The 18,931-nt window shown below is 37.8% G+C and overlaps 1 protein-coding gene across 4 annotated transcripts in view; it reads left to right on the forward strand.

Annotated features, from left to right (window-relative positions):
* SMURF2 (SMAD specific E3 ubiquitin protein ligase 2) overlaps positions 1-18,931 on the forward strand; it is a 121,240-nt gene that overhangs the window by 59,965 nt on the left and 42,344 nt on the right. For all 4 annotated transcript variants that reach the window (XR_004430734.1, XM_033183940.1, XM_033183937.1 and 1 more), the window contains 5 exons: positions 2,690-2,798; positions 7,601-7,734; positions 10,606-10,671; positions 15,134-15,218; positions 18,082-18,165. Coding sequence is in view for 3 of the 4 variants with exons in the window: in XM_033183940.1 (XP_033039831.1) it covers positions 2,690-2,798; positions 7,601-7,734; positions 10,606-10,671; positions 15,134-15,218; positions 18,082-18,165 (478 nt within the window). In the remaining variant the exon portion in view is untranslated. The remainder of the gene's footprint in view (positions 1-2,689; positions 2,799-7,600; positions 7,735-10,605; positions 10,672-15,133; positions 15,219-18,081; positions 18,166-18,931) is intronic.

Below are 18,931 nucleotides of genomic sequence, written 5' to 3' on the forward strand. Positions count from 1 at the left end.
GCAGCCTCGGCCTCCCAGGTTCAAGTGATCCTCCCACCTTACTCTCCTGAGTAGCTGAGACTACAGAGGTATGCCACCATGCTTGGCTAACTTTTCAATTATTTTGTGGGGGGTGTGGGGGGCGGTCTTACTATGTTGCCCAGGCTGGTCTCAGAAACTCCTGGGCTCAAGTGATCCTTTCGCCTCAGCCTCCCAAAGTGCTGGAATTACAGGTGTGAGCCACTGTGCCTGGCCAATCCTTAATTCTTTTTAATTTTATTTTTTTAAAAAAGCAAGAAACCAGCAGAGAGACTTAATTCTTCAACTAGTTTAATAACACTCAAAGGGAAAGTTTAGAAATGTGATTTTTTTTTTTTTTTGCTTATAAACATACATTTATATGTTTATTTATTTAAATAGTAGAGTGAAAATAACAAGATAGAGTGAATTCTTCCCAGGAGGAAATACTTCATGTATTGAGGGTGGAGGTAAAAACATTCTTCCATTGAACACATTTATAAATGGTTAGGTGTTATTGAAATATTGTGCATAGTACTCAGCTTCAAGAATGATATAGTCAAATAGATTTAATACCCTAACTTACCCAGTTTCTTTGAAACTTAACCCTTAGGTTTTGGTCCTCCTTTAATATTTGAAGGCGATAGATCACAGAGTCCTAGAATTGGGAAACTGATAGGTGATTTGTCTGTCCTTGAAACTTGGCAGATTAGTATCTTAAAAAAATTAGCATTGATACCAACATGCAAAATTTCTCCAGTCACCAACAGTTAACGCTGTTTTGTTCTAGTATTTTCAGCTGTCCACAGGAAATCTACTCTATCCCAATATGTCTAACACGTGAAGTGTCATTTTTGTCTCTCTAGCATTTTTAGTTCCACCTTTTAAATTTTTGTCAAAAGAATCATTTCCATTATTGCTTTGGGCTGAAAACTGTATTGTCATCTTTGATACAAGTTTCTTATTAATTTGTATTAGATCTTTCAGAATAGCTATCTTAATTGTCATTTCCTTTCCCTTTCCATATGACTTCCCTCATTCAGGGTCTTTTCATCCTACTGTTGGATAATTACAACTGCTTCATGTATGGTCTGCCTCTAGTCTTTCCTTCTTCTAGTGGTCCCTGAATACCACTGATAGAAAAATAGAACTGTAGTTCCAGCCATGCTCAAGAATCTGAAATGACTCCCTGTTATCTACCTCAGTCAGTCCAAGCCCTGTTGTCTGACTTTTAAGCCTCTGTTACTTGATCAGTCATATTTCCAACAGTACTTACTTTTACACCTTTGCACAAGCTCTTTGGTTAGATTCTTCAAAGTCTTTTAAATATTGTATTGTCATACCCTCCTTGGCACTCTTCTTATTGCTAGGAAAGTCCTCCTTCTCCTGTATGTCCTCTAAAGCAGCAGCCCCCAACCTTTGGCACAGAGACCTGTTTCATTCTAGACAATTTTTCCAAGGACATGGGGAGCAGGGGATGTGTTGGGTTGAAACTATTCCATCTCAGATCATCAGGCATTAGATTCTCATAAGGAGCACACAACCTAGATCCCTTGCACGTGCAGTTCACAATAGGGTTCGAGCTCCTGTGAGCATCTAATGCTGCCGCTCATCTGACAGAAGGTGGAGCTCAGGCCATGATGCTTACTCTCCTGCTACTCACCTCCAGCTGTAACAGGCCACGAACCTGTACTGGCCCATGGCCCAGAGGTTGGAGACCCCTGCCTTAAAGCCCAGATGAGTCCCCCCCCCACCAAAGCCCTTTCTTTACTGTTCACATTCAAACCATTCTCCTGTTTTTCTGAGCTCTTACTTGTACTCACTGTTAGACCACGTAGTAAATAAGAGGTAAAATACAGCATAGTGGTTCAGAGCATGAAGTCGAGAACCAGACATGGGTTTAGAATCTACACTTTTAGATTCTGGCTCTGCCACTTACTATTCTGTGACCTTGGGCTAGTTAATTGACCGCCTTGTGCCTTAGTTTCCTCATCAGTAAAATAGGGATAATAACTGTATCTACCTCATAGGGTTACTGTAAGGATTAAGGATGAATGTATTTAGAGTAGTACCTAACATAGTGATATAAGTGTTTGCATTATAATCAGTATCACTAAGCACTTGTTTATTCTCAGGTATTTTTGTTTTTTTGTTTTTCATGTATAGTATTTTTATTTTTCCAATTAGATAGTAAGCTCTTTTAAGGCAGAGTGTTACATCTTTTGTTTCAGTCTCATTTTCCCTGGTAGTTATTCAGCAAAACCCATTTGCGAATTTGATTTCTCTGTAGCCTGTGTTCCTGTATAAAAACCTTTAATAAACTCTTTCTTTAAATGAGCTACTGAGGGAGACATTTGGAAAGAAAAATCCATGAATAGTTACAAGAATTCACCTTCCTGGGGTCAGAGGGCTGGTAACAACCTATAAAAACTTCCACATTATGAGGTAACCTCTGGATTTTAGTTTAAACTGGGAATATTTTGAGACAGAAACGAGGAAAATATAGTTTTAGTGTTTTATGTAGAAGTAACTTTGTTCTTTTTTTTTTAAAAATGGACTCTTCATTTATAGCTAAATGTTAAGCTTTTTTTAAAAGAAAGGAATAATCTTTTGTAGCAAATGGAATGTTTGTATAATTAATCTTCTATCTTAAATGTCAAATTATTAATTTTAAAAAATCTTTTTTTCACAGGACTTCCTGATCCATTTGCTAAGGTGGTGGTTGATGGATCTGGGCAATGCCATTCTACAGATACTGTGAAGAATACACTCGATCCAAAGTGGAATCAGCATTATGACCTGTAGGTTTAAACAATTAGTTTGAAATGAAACATATAATTAATGTTACTTAATATAGTCTTTGAAAAGAATCATGGGAAATGATCTGAGTTTCATCTGTGGTATAATTTGTTCTTCACAAAAGGCGTAAAGAAAAGCCCAGTGGGAATGTGCTTCGGCTTATAGACAGGTTCTGAAAGATGAGGTATCCCTTAAATTCTATGAAGAACAAAATGAAACTGGCTCACAGTAGAGCAGTCCCCCACCTCTTTTTTCAATTAAATAAAGGTATTAATTCACCACTTTAGACCAATTATAAAATCAGAAATAAGAATTTGGGTTGCAGTGAATAGGCATTCTCTTTGCCTTTATATGGATGGTTTCTTTCTTTTAAATTTTATTTTAACCATAGGAACATATGCACCTTTTTAAAAAGGCAAATGATACTATAAAGCTTTTACTGGAAAACAGCAAGTTCCCTGCTCCATTCTCATTCCTGATTCCCATCCTCAATGTAACTGCTTTAATAACTTTGGCTGTTTATTCTGGTATTTTCATCTGTTTCTAGATGTGCTTTTTATTTTATAGCCTCACAGTTTTCTTTTTTTAGTTTTAAGTAATTTTTTTTTTTTTGAGACAGAGTCTTGCTCTGTCACCCAGGCTAGAGTGCAGTGGCACCATCTCGGCTCACTGCAACCTCTGCCTCCTGGGTTCAAGCATTTCTCCTGTCTCAGCCTCCCGAGTAGCTGGGACTACAGGTGCTCGCCACCACACCCAGCTAAATTTTGTATTTTTATTAGAGACGGAGTTTCACCATGTTGGCCAGGCTGGTCTCGAACTCCTGACCTCAAGTGATACACCTGCCTCAGCCTCCCAAAGTGCCAGGATTACAGATATGAGCCACCACGCCAAGCCTAGTTTTAGGTATTTTTGAATTTCCTACCTAGAAGATGATTCAGCTTTATTTTTTATTATTAAAAATTCTTTTAAAATTAGAGACAGTCCCACTCTGTTGCTCAGGCCAGAGTGCAGTGGCATAATCATAGCTCACTGCAGCCTCAAACTCCTGGACTCAGCTGCTCCTCCCACCTCACCCTCCTGAGTAGCTGGAACTGCAGGTGCATGCCACCATGCCCAGCTAATTTTTTTTTTTTTTTAGGTAATTTTTTGTAGAGATGGAGTCTTGCTATATTGCCCAGTCTGGTCTTGAAATCCTGGACTCAAGAGATTCTCCCTCCTTGGCCTCCCAAAGTATTTGGGTTGCAGGCATTGGCTGCGATGCCCAGCCCAGTGGTTCAGCTTTTAAAATTGGTATTCATCATCCCCATTCTCATGCCACTCACAAGCCCCTCCTTTTTTTAGTCTTCCAATATATTGTATGAACCTTTTTGGTTAAACCATTGTTCCATGTTTACATTATTATGATTATGTAAATATCCATAGTTGGGTCACATGGGTACAAGAATTATATTTTCTTTCTTGACAGCTTTTGTTTTTTTCTGAAGTTAGCAGCTACTTTCCCCTTTTGTTTAGTTTTCTATTTATCTCCTAGCTAGAAATGTGAAATTATATGTCATGATTCTCAAACTCTCCTACAGAACTAAAGATCTTTTCTCCATATATTCAGTTCTGTCAGTATTCCATTGGCTTTGTTTCTTCTTGGAGATACCTCTCCTGGGAGTCTCTGTTCTCTTTCTTCAGTCTGGTGTGATGGTTCTCTAAGACCTGCTGTGCAGTTGTCCTGGGACTTGCCTGGCAATTTCCTTTGTCTCTTCTAGGTTTAGTGACTTCTTTTGTTTGTTTGTTTGTTTACTCGCCTGTTGTGGTGAACTTTATCTTCCATTGTCATTTTGAGAAATAATACAAAGATGGGAAGAAAGTTGAGATCTTAGCAGAAGATACATTTTGACTTCTTATCTTTTGATATGGTTTGAGTATAGGCTTCTAGGTGAAATATCACTTTACCTCCAAATGTTGAATACATTGCTCCATTATCTTCTAGGTTTAGATCTGTACTGTTGAGTAGAAATATAATGTAAGGCACAAATGGGAGCTCATCTGTAATTTCAAATTTCCTAGCATCCACATTAAGATAAGTAAAAAGAAACATGACATTAAGCCGATAAACTGGGCGTGGTGGCTTGCACCTATAATCCAGCTACAACATAACGAGACCCTGTTTCTTAAAATGAAGCATAATAATTTATTTATTTCAATGTATCAAAAATACTTTCAACATGTCAGTATAAAAATATTGAGCTACTTACATATATGTATATATACATATTTACTATGTCTTTAAAAAATCAGCAGTTTTCTCATTTTAAGAAAAAAAATCAGTGGTTTCTTTGGCTGCTTGCCTCAGTGTGGACTGGCCACGTTTGAAGTACTCAAGGGTCCCGTGTGGTTGGTGGGTACCATTTTGGACAGTGTAGGTTCAGAGTATTGCTGATGGCATCCTGATTTTGATCTGTCTTGACTGTTGTTTTCCACTGGAAGTTTCTTTATTCCTGTGTCACTTGTTTTCTTTAAAAAAAATTGTAGCCATCCTAGGGGGTATGAAGTTGTATCCGGTCACGGTTTTGAGCTGCATTTCCGTCATGACTGATGATGTTGGACATCTTTTCATGTGCTTATTAGGGTTTATCTTACAATTAATATTAATTGGCTACCAGAGGCTTCTTTCATGATTGTTTCTAAAGTCATTTTGCAAAACCCTTGCCTTTAATTGGCTAACTATACAAACAAAAGTCTAATAATTAAATTTTAGCCCAAAATCCTGAGTATATATTTTGGTCTGTATGGTAACATTATATTCACCTATGGAGGCATCCCTCTCCCCCTCTCAACAAAACATCCTGAAACTTGTTTATAAATCATGTGTTTGTTAGTAAGTCAAAATTTTAATAGAAGCTAATAGAGCCCTCTATTTAACTTTCAATTGTAAAAGGATTTACTGTTTATGTTGCCGTGTATGTTATATTACATGAGGTTTCATTAAAGTGAGAGCATGTACTTCTCAGTGTACAAGAAAAGGTAATATTTCAGATTCATTTCTGGCCCAGGAATATTTGGACAGAATGTTTGTGACATGCACCCTTAAGTAATACAATATATTTCATAATTTTTAGTAATTCAGAGTTAGGCTGTCTTCCAGAAGGTCTATAATTAGGAATTTCTTATTATGGTTTAATGTAGAATTTACCAACCTTTTCAAATCATGGTGCACATAAAAAATATGGCACATTGGACTAACAGATGAAGTTGCTTAAGCCAGTGATGCGTTGCCCTGAGGACTGAGGTAATCAATATATGTATTTCAGCATACCTGTAAACCAGGCTTACTAGTTGGACAACTGGTTTAATGTAACTTTTTTTTTTTTCCTTTTTTTGAGATGGAGTTTTGCTCTTGTTGCCTGGGCTGGAGTGCAATGACGCGATCTCGGCTCACTGCAACCTCTGCCTCCTGGGTTCAAGTGACTCTCCTGCCTCAGCCTCCCGAGTGGCTGGGATTACAGGCGCATGCCACCATGCCCGGCTAAGTTTTTTGTATTTTTAGTAGAGACAAGGTTTCTCCATGTTGGTCAGGCTGGTCTCGAACTCCCAGCCTCAGGTGATCTGCCTGCCCCAGCCTCCCAAAGTGCTGGAATTACAGGCGTGAGCCACCGCACCCGGCCTAATGTAACTTTTAAAAAAAAATGTTTAGTTTGGGTAATTCAGCTACTTAGTACTTGATTCTGGCTCTGGAATTACATGCCAGTAGATACATGCCAAGACAGATCTGGTAGGTGTATTTGAAAATTGGTACATGCATACTGAACAATATTTTAGTTCAAATTTTTTCATTTGCAAGTAACAGAGACCAAATTCAAATTGGCTTAATTTTTTTAAAAGGGAATGTACTAATTTGCGTAATTAAAAGCCCAGGGGTGGGCATTTTTTAGGCACAGCTGGATCCCAGGGCTTAAGTGTACCTTCCATGTCACTTATTTAAAAACTTTAGTCCTTATTTAAGTGGTTTAGGCTTTTCTCTATACTAGGTGAATTTTTCTGATATTGCTAATTTATTGAATAATACTTTAAGATCAAGGTTGCTGGACCAAAAATTTGACCTCTTATTGTCATTGAAATAGAGCTAGGATTCTACTGACATGTTATTATCTTTTTGCATGGGTTGATGCCATGTTAACAATTGGCTGTGGTTGAGCTTTTACATACTTGCAGGTGTATACACAGGAAAGTACAGTAACGCTTTTCCCTGCTCTGCTTGTCTGCAGGCAGTGAAGTGAAATCTGCAAGAGTCCTGCTCGCTCAAGGCCTGCATACAGGAAAGAAGCAGGGGAAAAGCGTTACAAACAGCTTTTGTTCTACAGCATTTTAAAATATAACAGGTAGGTCAGATTTTTGGTCTGTCAGCCTTGACACTATCGCTTGAAAAGTAGGTCATGTCATTGAAATGTATTTAAAATGTGACTGTGATAAAAGTTTTTAATATTCTTTTTCTTGGAAAGAAGTTATTTAATAAACTGCCTTAGTGTTATTAGACATTAGCTACTAAAATAGCCTTCTTACTGACTAGAATTATAGCCCAGCTTGAGAATGGCAGATGTGATAAAAATATACTAAAATTTTTTTTTAGATTTTACTTTCAAGACTATTAGAAATTTAAATTCAATCCTGTGGATTAACTCAAGATGTATTTTGCATAATCCAGCCAGACTCTGAAGTGTGTATGTAACTTTAGAGTATAAAAAGAACAAAAGAAAAATTTTACGCCAACTGCCTGTAACTACCAAGTTACTCATGCAGTTGTTTTGTTTTTTAGGTATATTGGAAAGTCTGATTCAGTTACGATCAGTGTATGGAATCACAAGAAGATCCATAAGAAACAAGGTGCTGGATTTCTCGGTTGTGTTCGTCTTCTTTCCAATGCCATCAACCGCCTCAAAGACACTGGTTGTGAGTAGATACAAGTGCTTTTCAAATTAAAAAATAGATATGTGTGTATGTGTATATGTATGTGTGCATATACATATATACATGCACTGTATATTCTCAAATATATATTTAAAAATATATATATTTGAGTATGTTGGTAGGGCTTCAAACACAACTTCTTGTGTATGTCTGAAACATTGGTAAAAATTCCTGATCTAGGCCGGGCGCGGCGGCTCAAGCCTGTAATCCCAGCACTTTGGGAGGCCGAGACAGGTGGATCACGAGGTCAGGAGATTGAGACCATCCTGGCTAACACAGTGAAACCCCGTCTCTACTACAAAATACAAAAAACTAGCCAGGCAAGGTGGCGGGCGCCTGTAGTCCCAGCTACTCGGGAGGTTGAGGCAGGAGAATGGTGTAAACCCGGGAGGCGGAGCTTGCAGTGAGCTGAGATCCGGCCACTGCACCCCAGCCTGGGCGACAGAGCAAGACTCCCTCTCAAAAAAAATAAATAAAAAATAAAAAAATTCCTGATCTAAATTTATTTTGTAGACTTAAAAAAAAAAAAATGAGGCTGGGCACACAGTGGCTCACACCTGTAATCCCAGCACTTTGGGAGGCCGAGGCAGGCAGATCACAAGGTCAGGAGATCGAGGCCATTCTGGCGAATATGGTGAAACCCCGTCTCTACTAAAAATACAAAAAATTAGCTGGGCATGGTGGTGTGCGCCTGTAGTCCCAGCTACTTGGGAGGCTGAGGCAGGAGGATGGCGTGAATCCAGGAGGCGGAGCTTGCAGTGAGCCGAGATCGCACCACTGCACTCCAGCCTGGGTGACAGAGCAAGACTCTGTCTCAAAAAAAAAAAAAAATGTTTTAAATATGTGAAACTTACAGCCAAATCAGAGCTGATGCTTCATTTCCAGCTAATTTATTAAGAAATGATTGATATCCAGAATGGCAGAAAGAAAGATGTCAGGATGTATATGCCTTTTAAAATTTCTAGTACCCTTTGCTGGTTTTGGTGGATTTGTGGATGAAATGTTTTTATTGAGGTGATTGGAGTGTTTAAGCTGGCAGTTAAAGGGCAATTACAAAAGGGTAAGAACTGCTGTGACAAAATTAAAAGTTAAAGATTAAATGTTATTTTGAGTGTACGACAGCTGTATTAATGACTTAACTGTAGCTCAGTTTATCACCAGCCTGGGGATTTAGAAGATTAGACCAAGATCAAGACATTAGAAGTGGTTTTCATAATGGATTTATAAGTTGACCTAGCATAACCAGGTGAATCTTTTGGATGGATCTTTCCTTTGGAACATAAATGAGAATTCCTTTTTCAACAGCTTTTTTTTGTGTGTTTGTTTCTATAGAATTCTTTTTTATATAATGTAAAAAAATACTGTTAGTCATTGTCATGAGATTTTAGCCCAGATGCATGTGCTAAACAAACTCACATAAGATCTAAGGAAACTAATAAAAAACAGAGTAAATTTAGCATTGAGTGTTAAATATATTAAGAGATTGTCTCTTTTAATGTAGTATGATACCACAGCATAGTTATCTATTGACCTTGTGAAAAAGAGAAAGGCAGAAAATTGAGCTAGAAATTCTTAGTCCAAGGTATTTAAAGGCATCTAAGAAATTCTTATATTTCTGGGCTGACAGAGTAACAACAGTAGGGAAAAGACATTGGGATTGGAAAAAACGAATTGCATATAAAAATGAACTGTTTTTTTACTCAGCAAACTGAAAAGTTATAGATCACATGTCTGACATTATCCCATGTTCAATTTACCCAACTTTTATTGAACACCTAATGTGCTACTCTTCTAAACCCTGGCTGTATAAAGGAGAAAACGGCATGAATCCTGTCCTCTGAAAAGCAAGGACAAAGGCCTCCTGGCAAAGGGAGCATGCTGCATTGGAAGGACTGAATAGGAGAGGAGGAGTTGCTCTGCAGAATCCACTATAGAGCCAACTTAGTAGCACCCATTTATTTTGCAAAGAGAAAAGTGTCTGTATATTTGGTTGGATAACTAGGGACTGTAGTTTAGGGGCATGGATTTTTCTTTGTGTTTCTTGTGACTGTTTCCTTGTATTAATTTGACCTTTTTGATGTGCAGTAATATTGAATTTATCAAATATTTATTGAGCACCTACCTGATGCAATGTTCTGCCAGATTGGAGTGGAAAATGCAAAGACTAAGATATGGTCTCCTCCTTTAATCAATTCACAGATAAGTAGACAGTGGCATACAGTTGTAAAAGCATTCAGCTGTAAGTGCAGTAATCAAAGTAAAACCAGCATCCTTTAAGTGACCTTGTTCCTTACTGTAACTTTCAGGGTCAGGCCAGTGTTATATCTCGTTTACAGATGAGGCATCTGAGAGAATAAATGAGTTACTCCTAAATGAATGACAGAACTGATGCAAACCCAGATTTTACAGTTTATTCTTGGCTTCTTCTTAACACTTTTTTGTGTCCATGTCATTTGAAATGGTTAGTTAAAAAATGATAATGACAACTAACATTTGTTGGCCACTTATGTTCCAGGCACTATGCTGAGAGTTTTGCGTAATTATCTGATTTAATCCTCAAAAAATATGAAGATTCACATATTGTCATATTTGAGAAAACCAAGGCTCAGGGATAAATTCCTTAAGACCAACAACTGTTAAGACTCAGACTAAAGTGGTCTAAAAGTTTTGGAGAGAAAGTGACTGCATATTGGCAATGTAATACACCAGTGTTTCATGGTTTTTGAAATCTGAACTCTTTAAATGATACGTTTGATTTCTAATGGATTGTGGAAATTTATTGTCACTCTATAGATGTTAGAATCTCTGATATCAACTAATTTTTTCATTGCTTTCTTTGTTGACTTCAAATAGATCAGAGGTTGGATTTATGCAAACTTGGGCCAAATGACAATGATACAGTTAGAGGACAGATAGTAGGTAAGTGTGGAATTTAAAGTTACATGAATTTTGGTTTCATTCAAACTGACCTTAAAATGTAAAATACCTTTTAAATTAAAGCATAATAACTATATCTTCATTGTGTTGGCCTGAATTAAATGAGCCAGGTAAAATGTTACCTGGATCTAGGATCCAGGTTAACTTAATTTAAAAAACTTACTGTAAAAAAAAAAGTTTTGTGAAGAACCGTTGATCCTTTAGGAAATAATTCTTTCAAAGTATCCTAATATAGTAGAGCACTAAGTTCAGACTTTATAGATATTATTAAAGTTTACTGAAAATAATTCTCAAACTAGTTTTTTTAGTAAGAAGAGAACATTCTATTGAACTTGTTTTAATGTTTAATGTTTTACAGCTTTAAAATCTATGCTAATTGAAAAAAAACAGTGAGTGATGGTAGTATAGCACTGGAAAAAGGGAGAAATTGTTACCTTACTCATGAGGTACTTAGTAGTCTTACATGGTATTTAGGGTGTCTTGAATTGACCTGGAGGGAAGGGCTTGATACAAAATTTGCTGAGACCTTTCTTCAGAATTGATATTTGCTCAAGACGCATAGTATGGAAGGACACTGTTCATCTTAGAGGCTTTTTAAAGAAGAAAAATGTGGCCAGGCGCAGTGGCTCACACCTGTAATCCCAGCACTTTAGGAGGCTGAGGCAGGTGGATCACCTGAGGTCAGGAGTTCAAGACCAGCCTGGCAAACATGGTGAAGCCCTATCTGAACTAAAAATACAAAAAATTAGCCAGGCATGGTGGCCGGTGCCTGTAATCCCAGCTACTCGGGAGACTGAGGCAGAGGAATCGCTTGAACCCGGGAGGCGGAGGTTTCAATGAGCCAAGATCACACCATTGCACTCCAGCTGGGTGACGAGAGCAAGACCCTGTCTTAAAAAAAAGAAAAGAAAAATCCAATAGGAATGTCACACTTCATGATAGAGCAGAACTTAGAATAAGATTATTTTGTTATGAACCCATCAGAGAGGTTTTAGTTACTGAAGGTACTTGAAGGTACTTCATTTTACAAGGCAGTGAATTGGGTTCATAGTTAGAAAACCACCAGAGTAGCCACATAGCAAAGCCCTATTGTGGTTATCTCAGGGAATTATCTACACCAGGGCACCCCACCATTTTTGGCACCAGGAACTGGTTGCATGGAATACAGTTTTTCCATAGACCAGGCTGGGGGTGGGGGTGATTTCAGGATGATTCAAGTGCATTACATTTATTGTGCACTTTATTATTATTACATTGTAATACATAATGAACTAATTCTACAACTCACCATCATGTAGAATCAGTGGGAGCCCTGAGCTTGTTTTCCTGCAACTAGGTGGTTCCATCTGTGGGTGATGGGAGATAGTGACAGATCATCAGGCATTAGAGTCTCATAAGGAGTAGGCCTTGTGTATGTGGTTCACAATAGGGTTTGTGCTCCTATGAGAATCTGATGTCGCCACTGATCTGACAGGAGGCAGAGCTCAGGGGTAATGCTCACTCACGCGCTACTCACTCCTGCTGTGCAACCTGGTTCCTAACAGACCCTGGACCAATACCCCACCCATCCATGGCTTGGGTGTTGGGGATTCCTGATCTGCACTACAGCATTATTGATAATTCCTGTCATTCTTAGATTGAGAAGGGAGCAAAAAAAAAAATCTCAAAAATAAATTCAGTCATACAGTACTTTCACATAAAAGTGTTTCTTCTGTACTTGATTTGTTATGTTACATAATGCTCGTCAACTACTGTCTAGTAGTAACAAAACAGTTTTACTAGGGGTGAATTTTCATTTATATAAATAGCAGATTTTGTTAGACATTAGAAATATACCTACTGGAGTACACCACATAAAAAACAAATGTTTTACTCTTAAATACGTGTATGCGTGTATATATATATTTATTTAAAGCTCTTGTGTGAATCTGGTGTTCATAATAGGACCATTAGTAAAGAGAGAGGCAGGCTGGACTCAGACATTATGATTCTTTAGTTCTGTCATTCAAAAACAGAATGAGTTCCAGTTCTTTCACAATAAGCCCTCTAACAAATAATTGTAAGTAGGTATATATACTTTTTGGAAAATGGAGAAAAGGGCACTAGAAGACTAGCTTTAAAAATTGTATTCCCGGGTTGGGCACGGTGGCTCATGCCTGTAATCCCAGCACTTTGGGAGGCCAAGGTGGGCGCATCATAAGGTCAGGAGTTCGAAATCAGCCTGGCCAGCATGGTGAAACCCTGTCTCTACTAAAAAAAATACAAAAATTAGCTGGGCATGGTGGCGTGAGCCAAGATCTCACCACTGCACTCCAGCCTGGGCAACAGAGCGCGACTCCATCTCAAAAAAAAAACAAAACTGTATTCCCCTCTAGTATTTTTATATACATAAATATGTATATAAAATGTATATATTTATGTCTTTAATTCCAGTGAACATTAAATTTTTACTTTGCTTTCTTTCACTCAACGGTAATCATTTCTAGTATTTATAATCTTTGTAATTAATGATTTTTAAAGTATGAAATATATAGATACATCACAACTTAATTAAAATTTATTTTTTTGCTATTATAACATTGAAACTTGCAAGCATTTTTGTACACTTTGCTTTATTTTTTTTTAGAAAGAATCTCCCAAATTTAGATAATTGATTCAAGGAGTGCAAACTTTTTTCCTTGTTTAAAACTGTTATGCCCCAGCTACATTGAGAGGCTGAGGTGGGAGGATTGTTTGAGCATGGAAAGTCTAATGAATCATTATTGTTGTCACTTGAATGTATACCTTTTTTATGTTTTTTTTAATGAGATAATACTGAATTTTTTAAAACCGGTTTAAATTTATCATAAACATCTTTTTTTTTTTTTTTTTTGGACCATAAACACATTTCTATAGCATTGTTACTTGTTTTTTTTTTTTCCTACTTTGCATTAAGGCTTGCAAAATCTGTAGCATTTTTAATGTTGTATGATAGTCCATGGTGGGTATGTAATTCATTTAACCAGTTAATAGCTGTGCTATTAACATAGCATTCTGGAGATGTAAGTTGAAGCCCATGAAACTCTTTAGCTTTAAATCTTACTATTATTCTAAACAACGCTAATGAGAAAATACATTGTTTCTACTGTGATTGTATTTTGGTAAGCATTTCACTTATTTTATCTATTTAAAAACTGATTGATATAGTTGTCTAGTACAGTTTTCATATAATGTTTTGTTTACATTTGCCAAGTAGGTGTTCATAGTGTTCTGTCCTCTAAATGGGACTTAATATCAAGGAGCTCTGTGTTGCACTGATCTTTCAAAATGTTCACAGAGCTGGAAGATTTCAGAATTTTGAGACCCTTCTTTGAATGAAGAGTCCTTAGATGTAATACTTGTTGTGCTCACTGATTATTTAAAAAGTTGGATTATAGTCAAGTTTGACCGTACTGCCTTCTGTCTTTTGGGAGAGTTACCAGAATTAGAATTAAACAGTACTGGAATAGCACAGAAGGACTTCAGGGATATTATTTAACCTAACTTTTTCATTATTCAGTTGGGGATTATCTAAACCTTAAGTATATTAAGTGTTTTGTTCTAGGTTACAGTGCTAAACTGGTTACTAGAGCCTGCTCTAGAATTCACAGCTCTTGCTTCTTTGTTTTTTGTGATGGTTTTATACTACACTGGATAATGGTGTCCTGTTCAAACTCATGGAATCCAAGGATTGCTCTCTTGCTGGAATACCAGGATGGCCCTCTTGCTAGAATACAGTGTATTTTTTTTTTTTTTTTGAAACGGAGTCTCACTCTGTCACCAGACTGGAGTGCAGTGGTGCAATCATGGCTCACTGCAACCTCTGCCTCCCAGGTTGGTGATTCCCCTGCCTCAGCCTCCCCAGCAGCTGGGACTATAGGTGTGCACACCATACCCATATTTCCTCACCTGGCTAATTTTTTGTATTTTAGTAGAAATGGGGTTTCACCATGTTTGCCAGGTTGGTCTCCATCTCCTGACCTCATGATCCACCTGCAAAGTGCTGGGATTATAGGTGTAAGCCACTGTGCCCAGCCCAGTGTATTTTTTAGATGGTCAGATGATCAAGTATTAAAGTCAAATTAATGTGGACTTTTCAAACTCATTTGTACATGAATATACCCTTAATATGTTACGCCTCTTCTTAAGTACAGCAGTGACTCTGCTATGCACCGTTACTATGGTGAAAAAGGAATTAGGCTTCTTCCATGAACATGTTAAAGTGTAGAAAACCTTAGAATTCTAGTATTACTCCTAAAGGGAAAAATCTATGGGAAAAGAAATTATAAATTTTAGTAGAAACCAAAGAATTCATTCTAAAGTATTAAAATAAGCTAAGCCAGATGTCTTCTAAAGATAGAAATTTTTGATTATAATAGTTCTTTCTAGTTGTATGAATCTTAGTAATATTTCTGTCATTTAATAGTAAGTCTTCAGTCCAGAGACCGAATAGGCACAGGAGGACAAGTTGTGGACTGCAGTCGTTTATTTGATAATGATTTACCAGACGGGTAAGCTAACATCACTGAAATCATTAGAGAAATATATAGATAATATTCTTAAAAGAATATAAATAAGTTGGTGTTTATTTTATATTAAATGGTGTTTATTGTATATTGAATGTAGATTTTCCTTGTAATGGTAAAATTAATGGAAGATCTTGTCACAACAAATTTATAAAATAAGCTGTAAATTAGATGTGTTAAATTTGGTTATTAAGAGTTTTGACTAGGAGACAAATGAAATTTCTTGACAAATATAAGTCTCTTGTAAATATCTAGTTTAAAAAAGTTGCTTGATTAAATTATTCAAAACAGGCCATGCAAGTGCTAAATTGGAAACATTGCTGTATTTAAGAGGGATGGGATGGATAATTTGTGTGATAGTAATTAAAATAACATAGTAACATTTATTTGAGCATGTATATGTCAGATACTGTTACAAGCGCTTTATGTATATATCATTTAATTCTCATAGCATCTTGGAAGGTAGTATATAGCCATGCTTCTGAAATCAGACCACCTGAATTCTAATCCTTACTCTTCTGTGTACTGGCTTTATGACCTTATTTTATTTAACTTCCATGCGCTTTGGTTTATATTTATTTACGAAAGAGTATGAGTGATAATAGCATACTCCATAAAATGTTGAGAGGATTAAATGAAATAATTCAGGTAAAGCACTTTAGCATAGTGTCTTGCATAAAATAAGTGCTTAGTAAATAATTAGCTACTATTATTTCTATTGCTGTTACTGTTGTTACCCTCAAAAACTAAGTTAGAGAAGTTAAGTAATTTGTTTAAGGCCACATACAGTAAGTGGCAGAGCCAAAACACACAAACCTGTCTTGATTCTAAAGTCATGATTTTTATCATTGGTCTCTTTAATACTAGTTCTGACTCTTTTCTGATTTTATTTTTAACATTCAAAGTATTTTTAATTAACTTCAATGAGATATAACTTACATATAATAAATTGCATCCATTTAAGTATATAAATGGTTAAATTTTTTTTTTTTTTTTTTTTTTTTTTTGAGACGGAGTCTCGCTCTGTCGCCCGGGCTGGAGTGCAGTGGCCGGATCTCAGCTCACTGCAAGCTCTGCCTCCCGGGTTTACGCCATTCTCCTGCCTCAGCCTCCCGAGTAGCTGGGACTACAGGCGCCCGCCACCTCGCCCGGCTAGTTTTTTGTATTTTTTAGTAGAGACGGGGTTTCACCGTGTTAGCCAGGATGGTCTCGATCTCCTGACCTCGTGATCCGCCCGTCTCGGCCTCCCAAAGTGCTGGGATTACAGGCTTGAGCCACCGCGCCCGGCCTATAAATGGTTAAATTTTAACTCCAATTATGTTTTATACAAAATTTTATACTCAGGTTACGGTATTTGCTAATTTTTTAAACTGTTAAAAATCACTATACTTAACTGTTCATAGATCACTTTAGCTTCCAGATATGTCTGTTAGCTCTTTTGTAGATATGAGGTAGATTATGATATTTTTGAAAAGGAAATTTAGGATGAAATAACTAATCAATATTGAGAGAGTACCAGCAGTAATAAGCCTTGTTGTTCTAAACTTGCCCTACATTAATGTACTATAATTGTAATCAGAGGGGGGAAAATACCCTAGCATCTCTTCATTTTCTGTCTTTTAGAGCCCGTCAACCTCTGCCAATATCTTTGTAGAAATATTAGGATTATCACATTTCTGTAGTCATTTGGCTCTTTTTCATTAAATGAATTATGATAAAGAGTTGATAGAAAGTAGCAGTCTTGGCCTGGCATGGTGGCTCACACCTGTAATCCCAGCACTTTGGGAGGCTGAGGGGGGAGGATCACGAGGTCAAGAGATCGAGACCATCCTGGCCAACATGGTGAAACCCCATCTCTGCTAAAAATACAAAAAGTAGCCAGGTGTGGTGGCGTGCACCTGTAGTCCCAGCTACTCAGGAGGCTGAGGCAGGAGAATTGCTTGAACCCAGGAGGCGGAGGTTGCAGTGAGCTGAGATCACACCACTGCATTCCAGCCAGGCGAAGGAGCAAGACTCCGTCTCAAAAAAAAAAAAAGCTGTTTTGATTTTTTTTTTTTTTTTTTTTTTTTTGAGAAGGAGTTTCACTTTTGTCACCCTGCCTGGAGTGCAGTGGCACCATCTTGGCTCACTACAACCTCTGCCTCCCTGGTTCAAGCAATTCTCCTGCCTCAGCCTCCCTAGTAGCTGGGATTACAGGCGCGCGCCACCACGCCCAGCTAATTTTTGTATTTTTAATAGAGACGGGGTTTTACCATGTTGGCCAGGCTGTTGGGACTCCTAACCTCAGGTGATCCGCCTACCTTGGTCTCCCAAAACGCTAGCCTCCCAAAATGCTGGAATTACAGGCATGAGGCACCGTGCCGGCCAACAGTCTTAACTGTTAAAAAATTAGTTTGGGCAGGCTAAATGCTTTGAAAAGCTTTTGGCCAGCGCTTTGACTCACGCCTGTAATCGCAGCAGTTTGGGAGGCCAGGCAGGTGGATCACGAAGTCAAGAGACCTCGTGATTTTATGACGAAATATATTTTTAGTATAGCCATTGTCCATATTCTGGAGTAATTAGTATGAATTTAATTGTGCATTGTTGACATTAAAAATTCTCAGAGTTTGGCTGATGGAAAATATTTGATACACCTCAACATAAATACTTTAGAAGCTTCAGAATCCCATAAAATATATTAGGTAGTTCTAAAATAAGTTGAAAAAATTCTGTATTCTGTGAATTGATACTTCAGGTTGGCATTCCTGATTTGTAACAGCAGATATCTTACTGGCTTGCTTGTTGCACTGAAAACATTCTGTGTCCAAGTTTCCTATTAATGCCTTATCACTCAATATTTTTACTTAAGCTGGGAAGAAAGGAGAACTGCCTCTGGAAGAATCCAGTATCTAAACCATATAACAAGAACTACACAATGGGAGCGCCCAACACGGTAAGTACATACAAATATTTTCCCATAGTCTATGCTGGCCACCCTCCTGAAGTCCTTTTCTATTTATCTGTCAGCTTTACTAGATTTTTTTTTCTTGGTTTACGCTGTTGTAGATCAGTACATCTTACAACAGGTGCCATTGTTATTTTTTTAAAGTGATCTTCAACAGTTTGTTTGACAGGTCATGCTGTCATTGTAGCTCCAGAGCCTGCAGTGGTACTCAATAAATATTTATTGAATGAGGCCGGGTGTGGTGGCTCAAGCATGTAATCCCTGCACTTTGGGAGGCCGAGGCATGCAGATCACTTGAGTTCAGGAATTTGAGACCTGCTCAAGGGGGGAAAAACAGGCAAAACAAAACATTGCACAAGATGGCAAATTTTGTTCTCACTTAAAAGTGTGGGTACTCCTTCAAGAGATGGAGCGTCAGTGGCCACTCAGGGAAGGAGAGGGGTCCCGGAAAGGAGGAAGCCGTGCGACATCCAGGAACCTCCAAGGGCCAGCTGCGGGAGACCGCAAGGGGGACGCTCTCTACCAAAAAAATTAGCTGGGCATGGCCGGGCGCGGTGGCTCACACCTGTAATCCCAGCAATTTGGGAGGCCAAGGTGGGCAGATCTTGAGGTCAGGAGATCAAGACCATCCTGGCCAACATGGTGAAACCCCATCTCTACTAAAAAAAAAAATACAAAAAAAATTAGCCGGGCATGGTGGTGGGTGCCTGTTGTTCCAGCTACTTGGGAGGCTGAGACAGGAGAATGGCGTGAA

This window comes from Trachypithecus francoisi, unplaced genomic scaffold, assembly GCF_009764315.1.
Source record: "Trachypithecus francoisi isolate TF-2019V2 unplaced genomic scaffold, Tfra_2.0 Lachesis_group20, whole genome shotgun sequence".
Classification (NCBI taxonomy): domain Eukaryota; kingdom Metazoa; phylum Chordata; class Mammalia; order Primates; family Cercopithecidae; genus Trachypithecus; species Trachypithecus francoisi.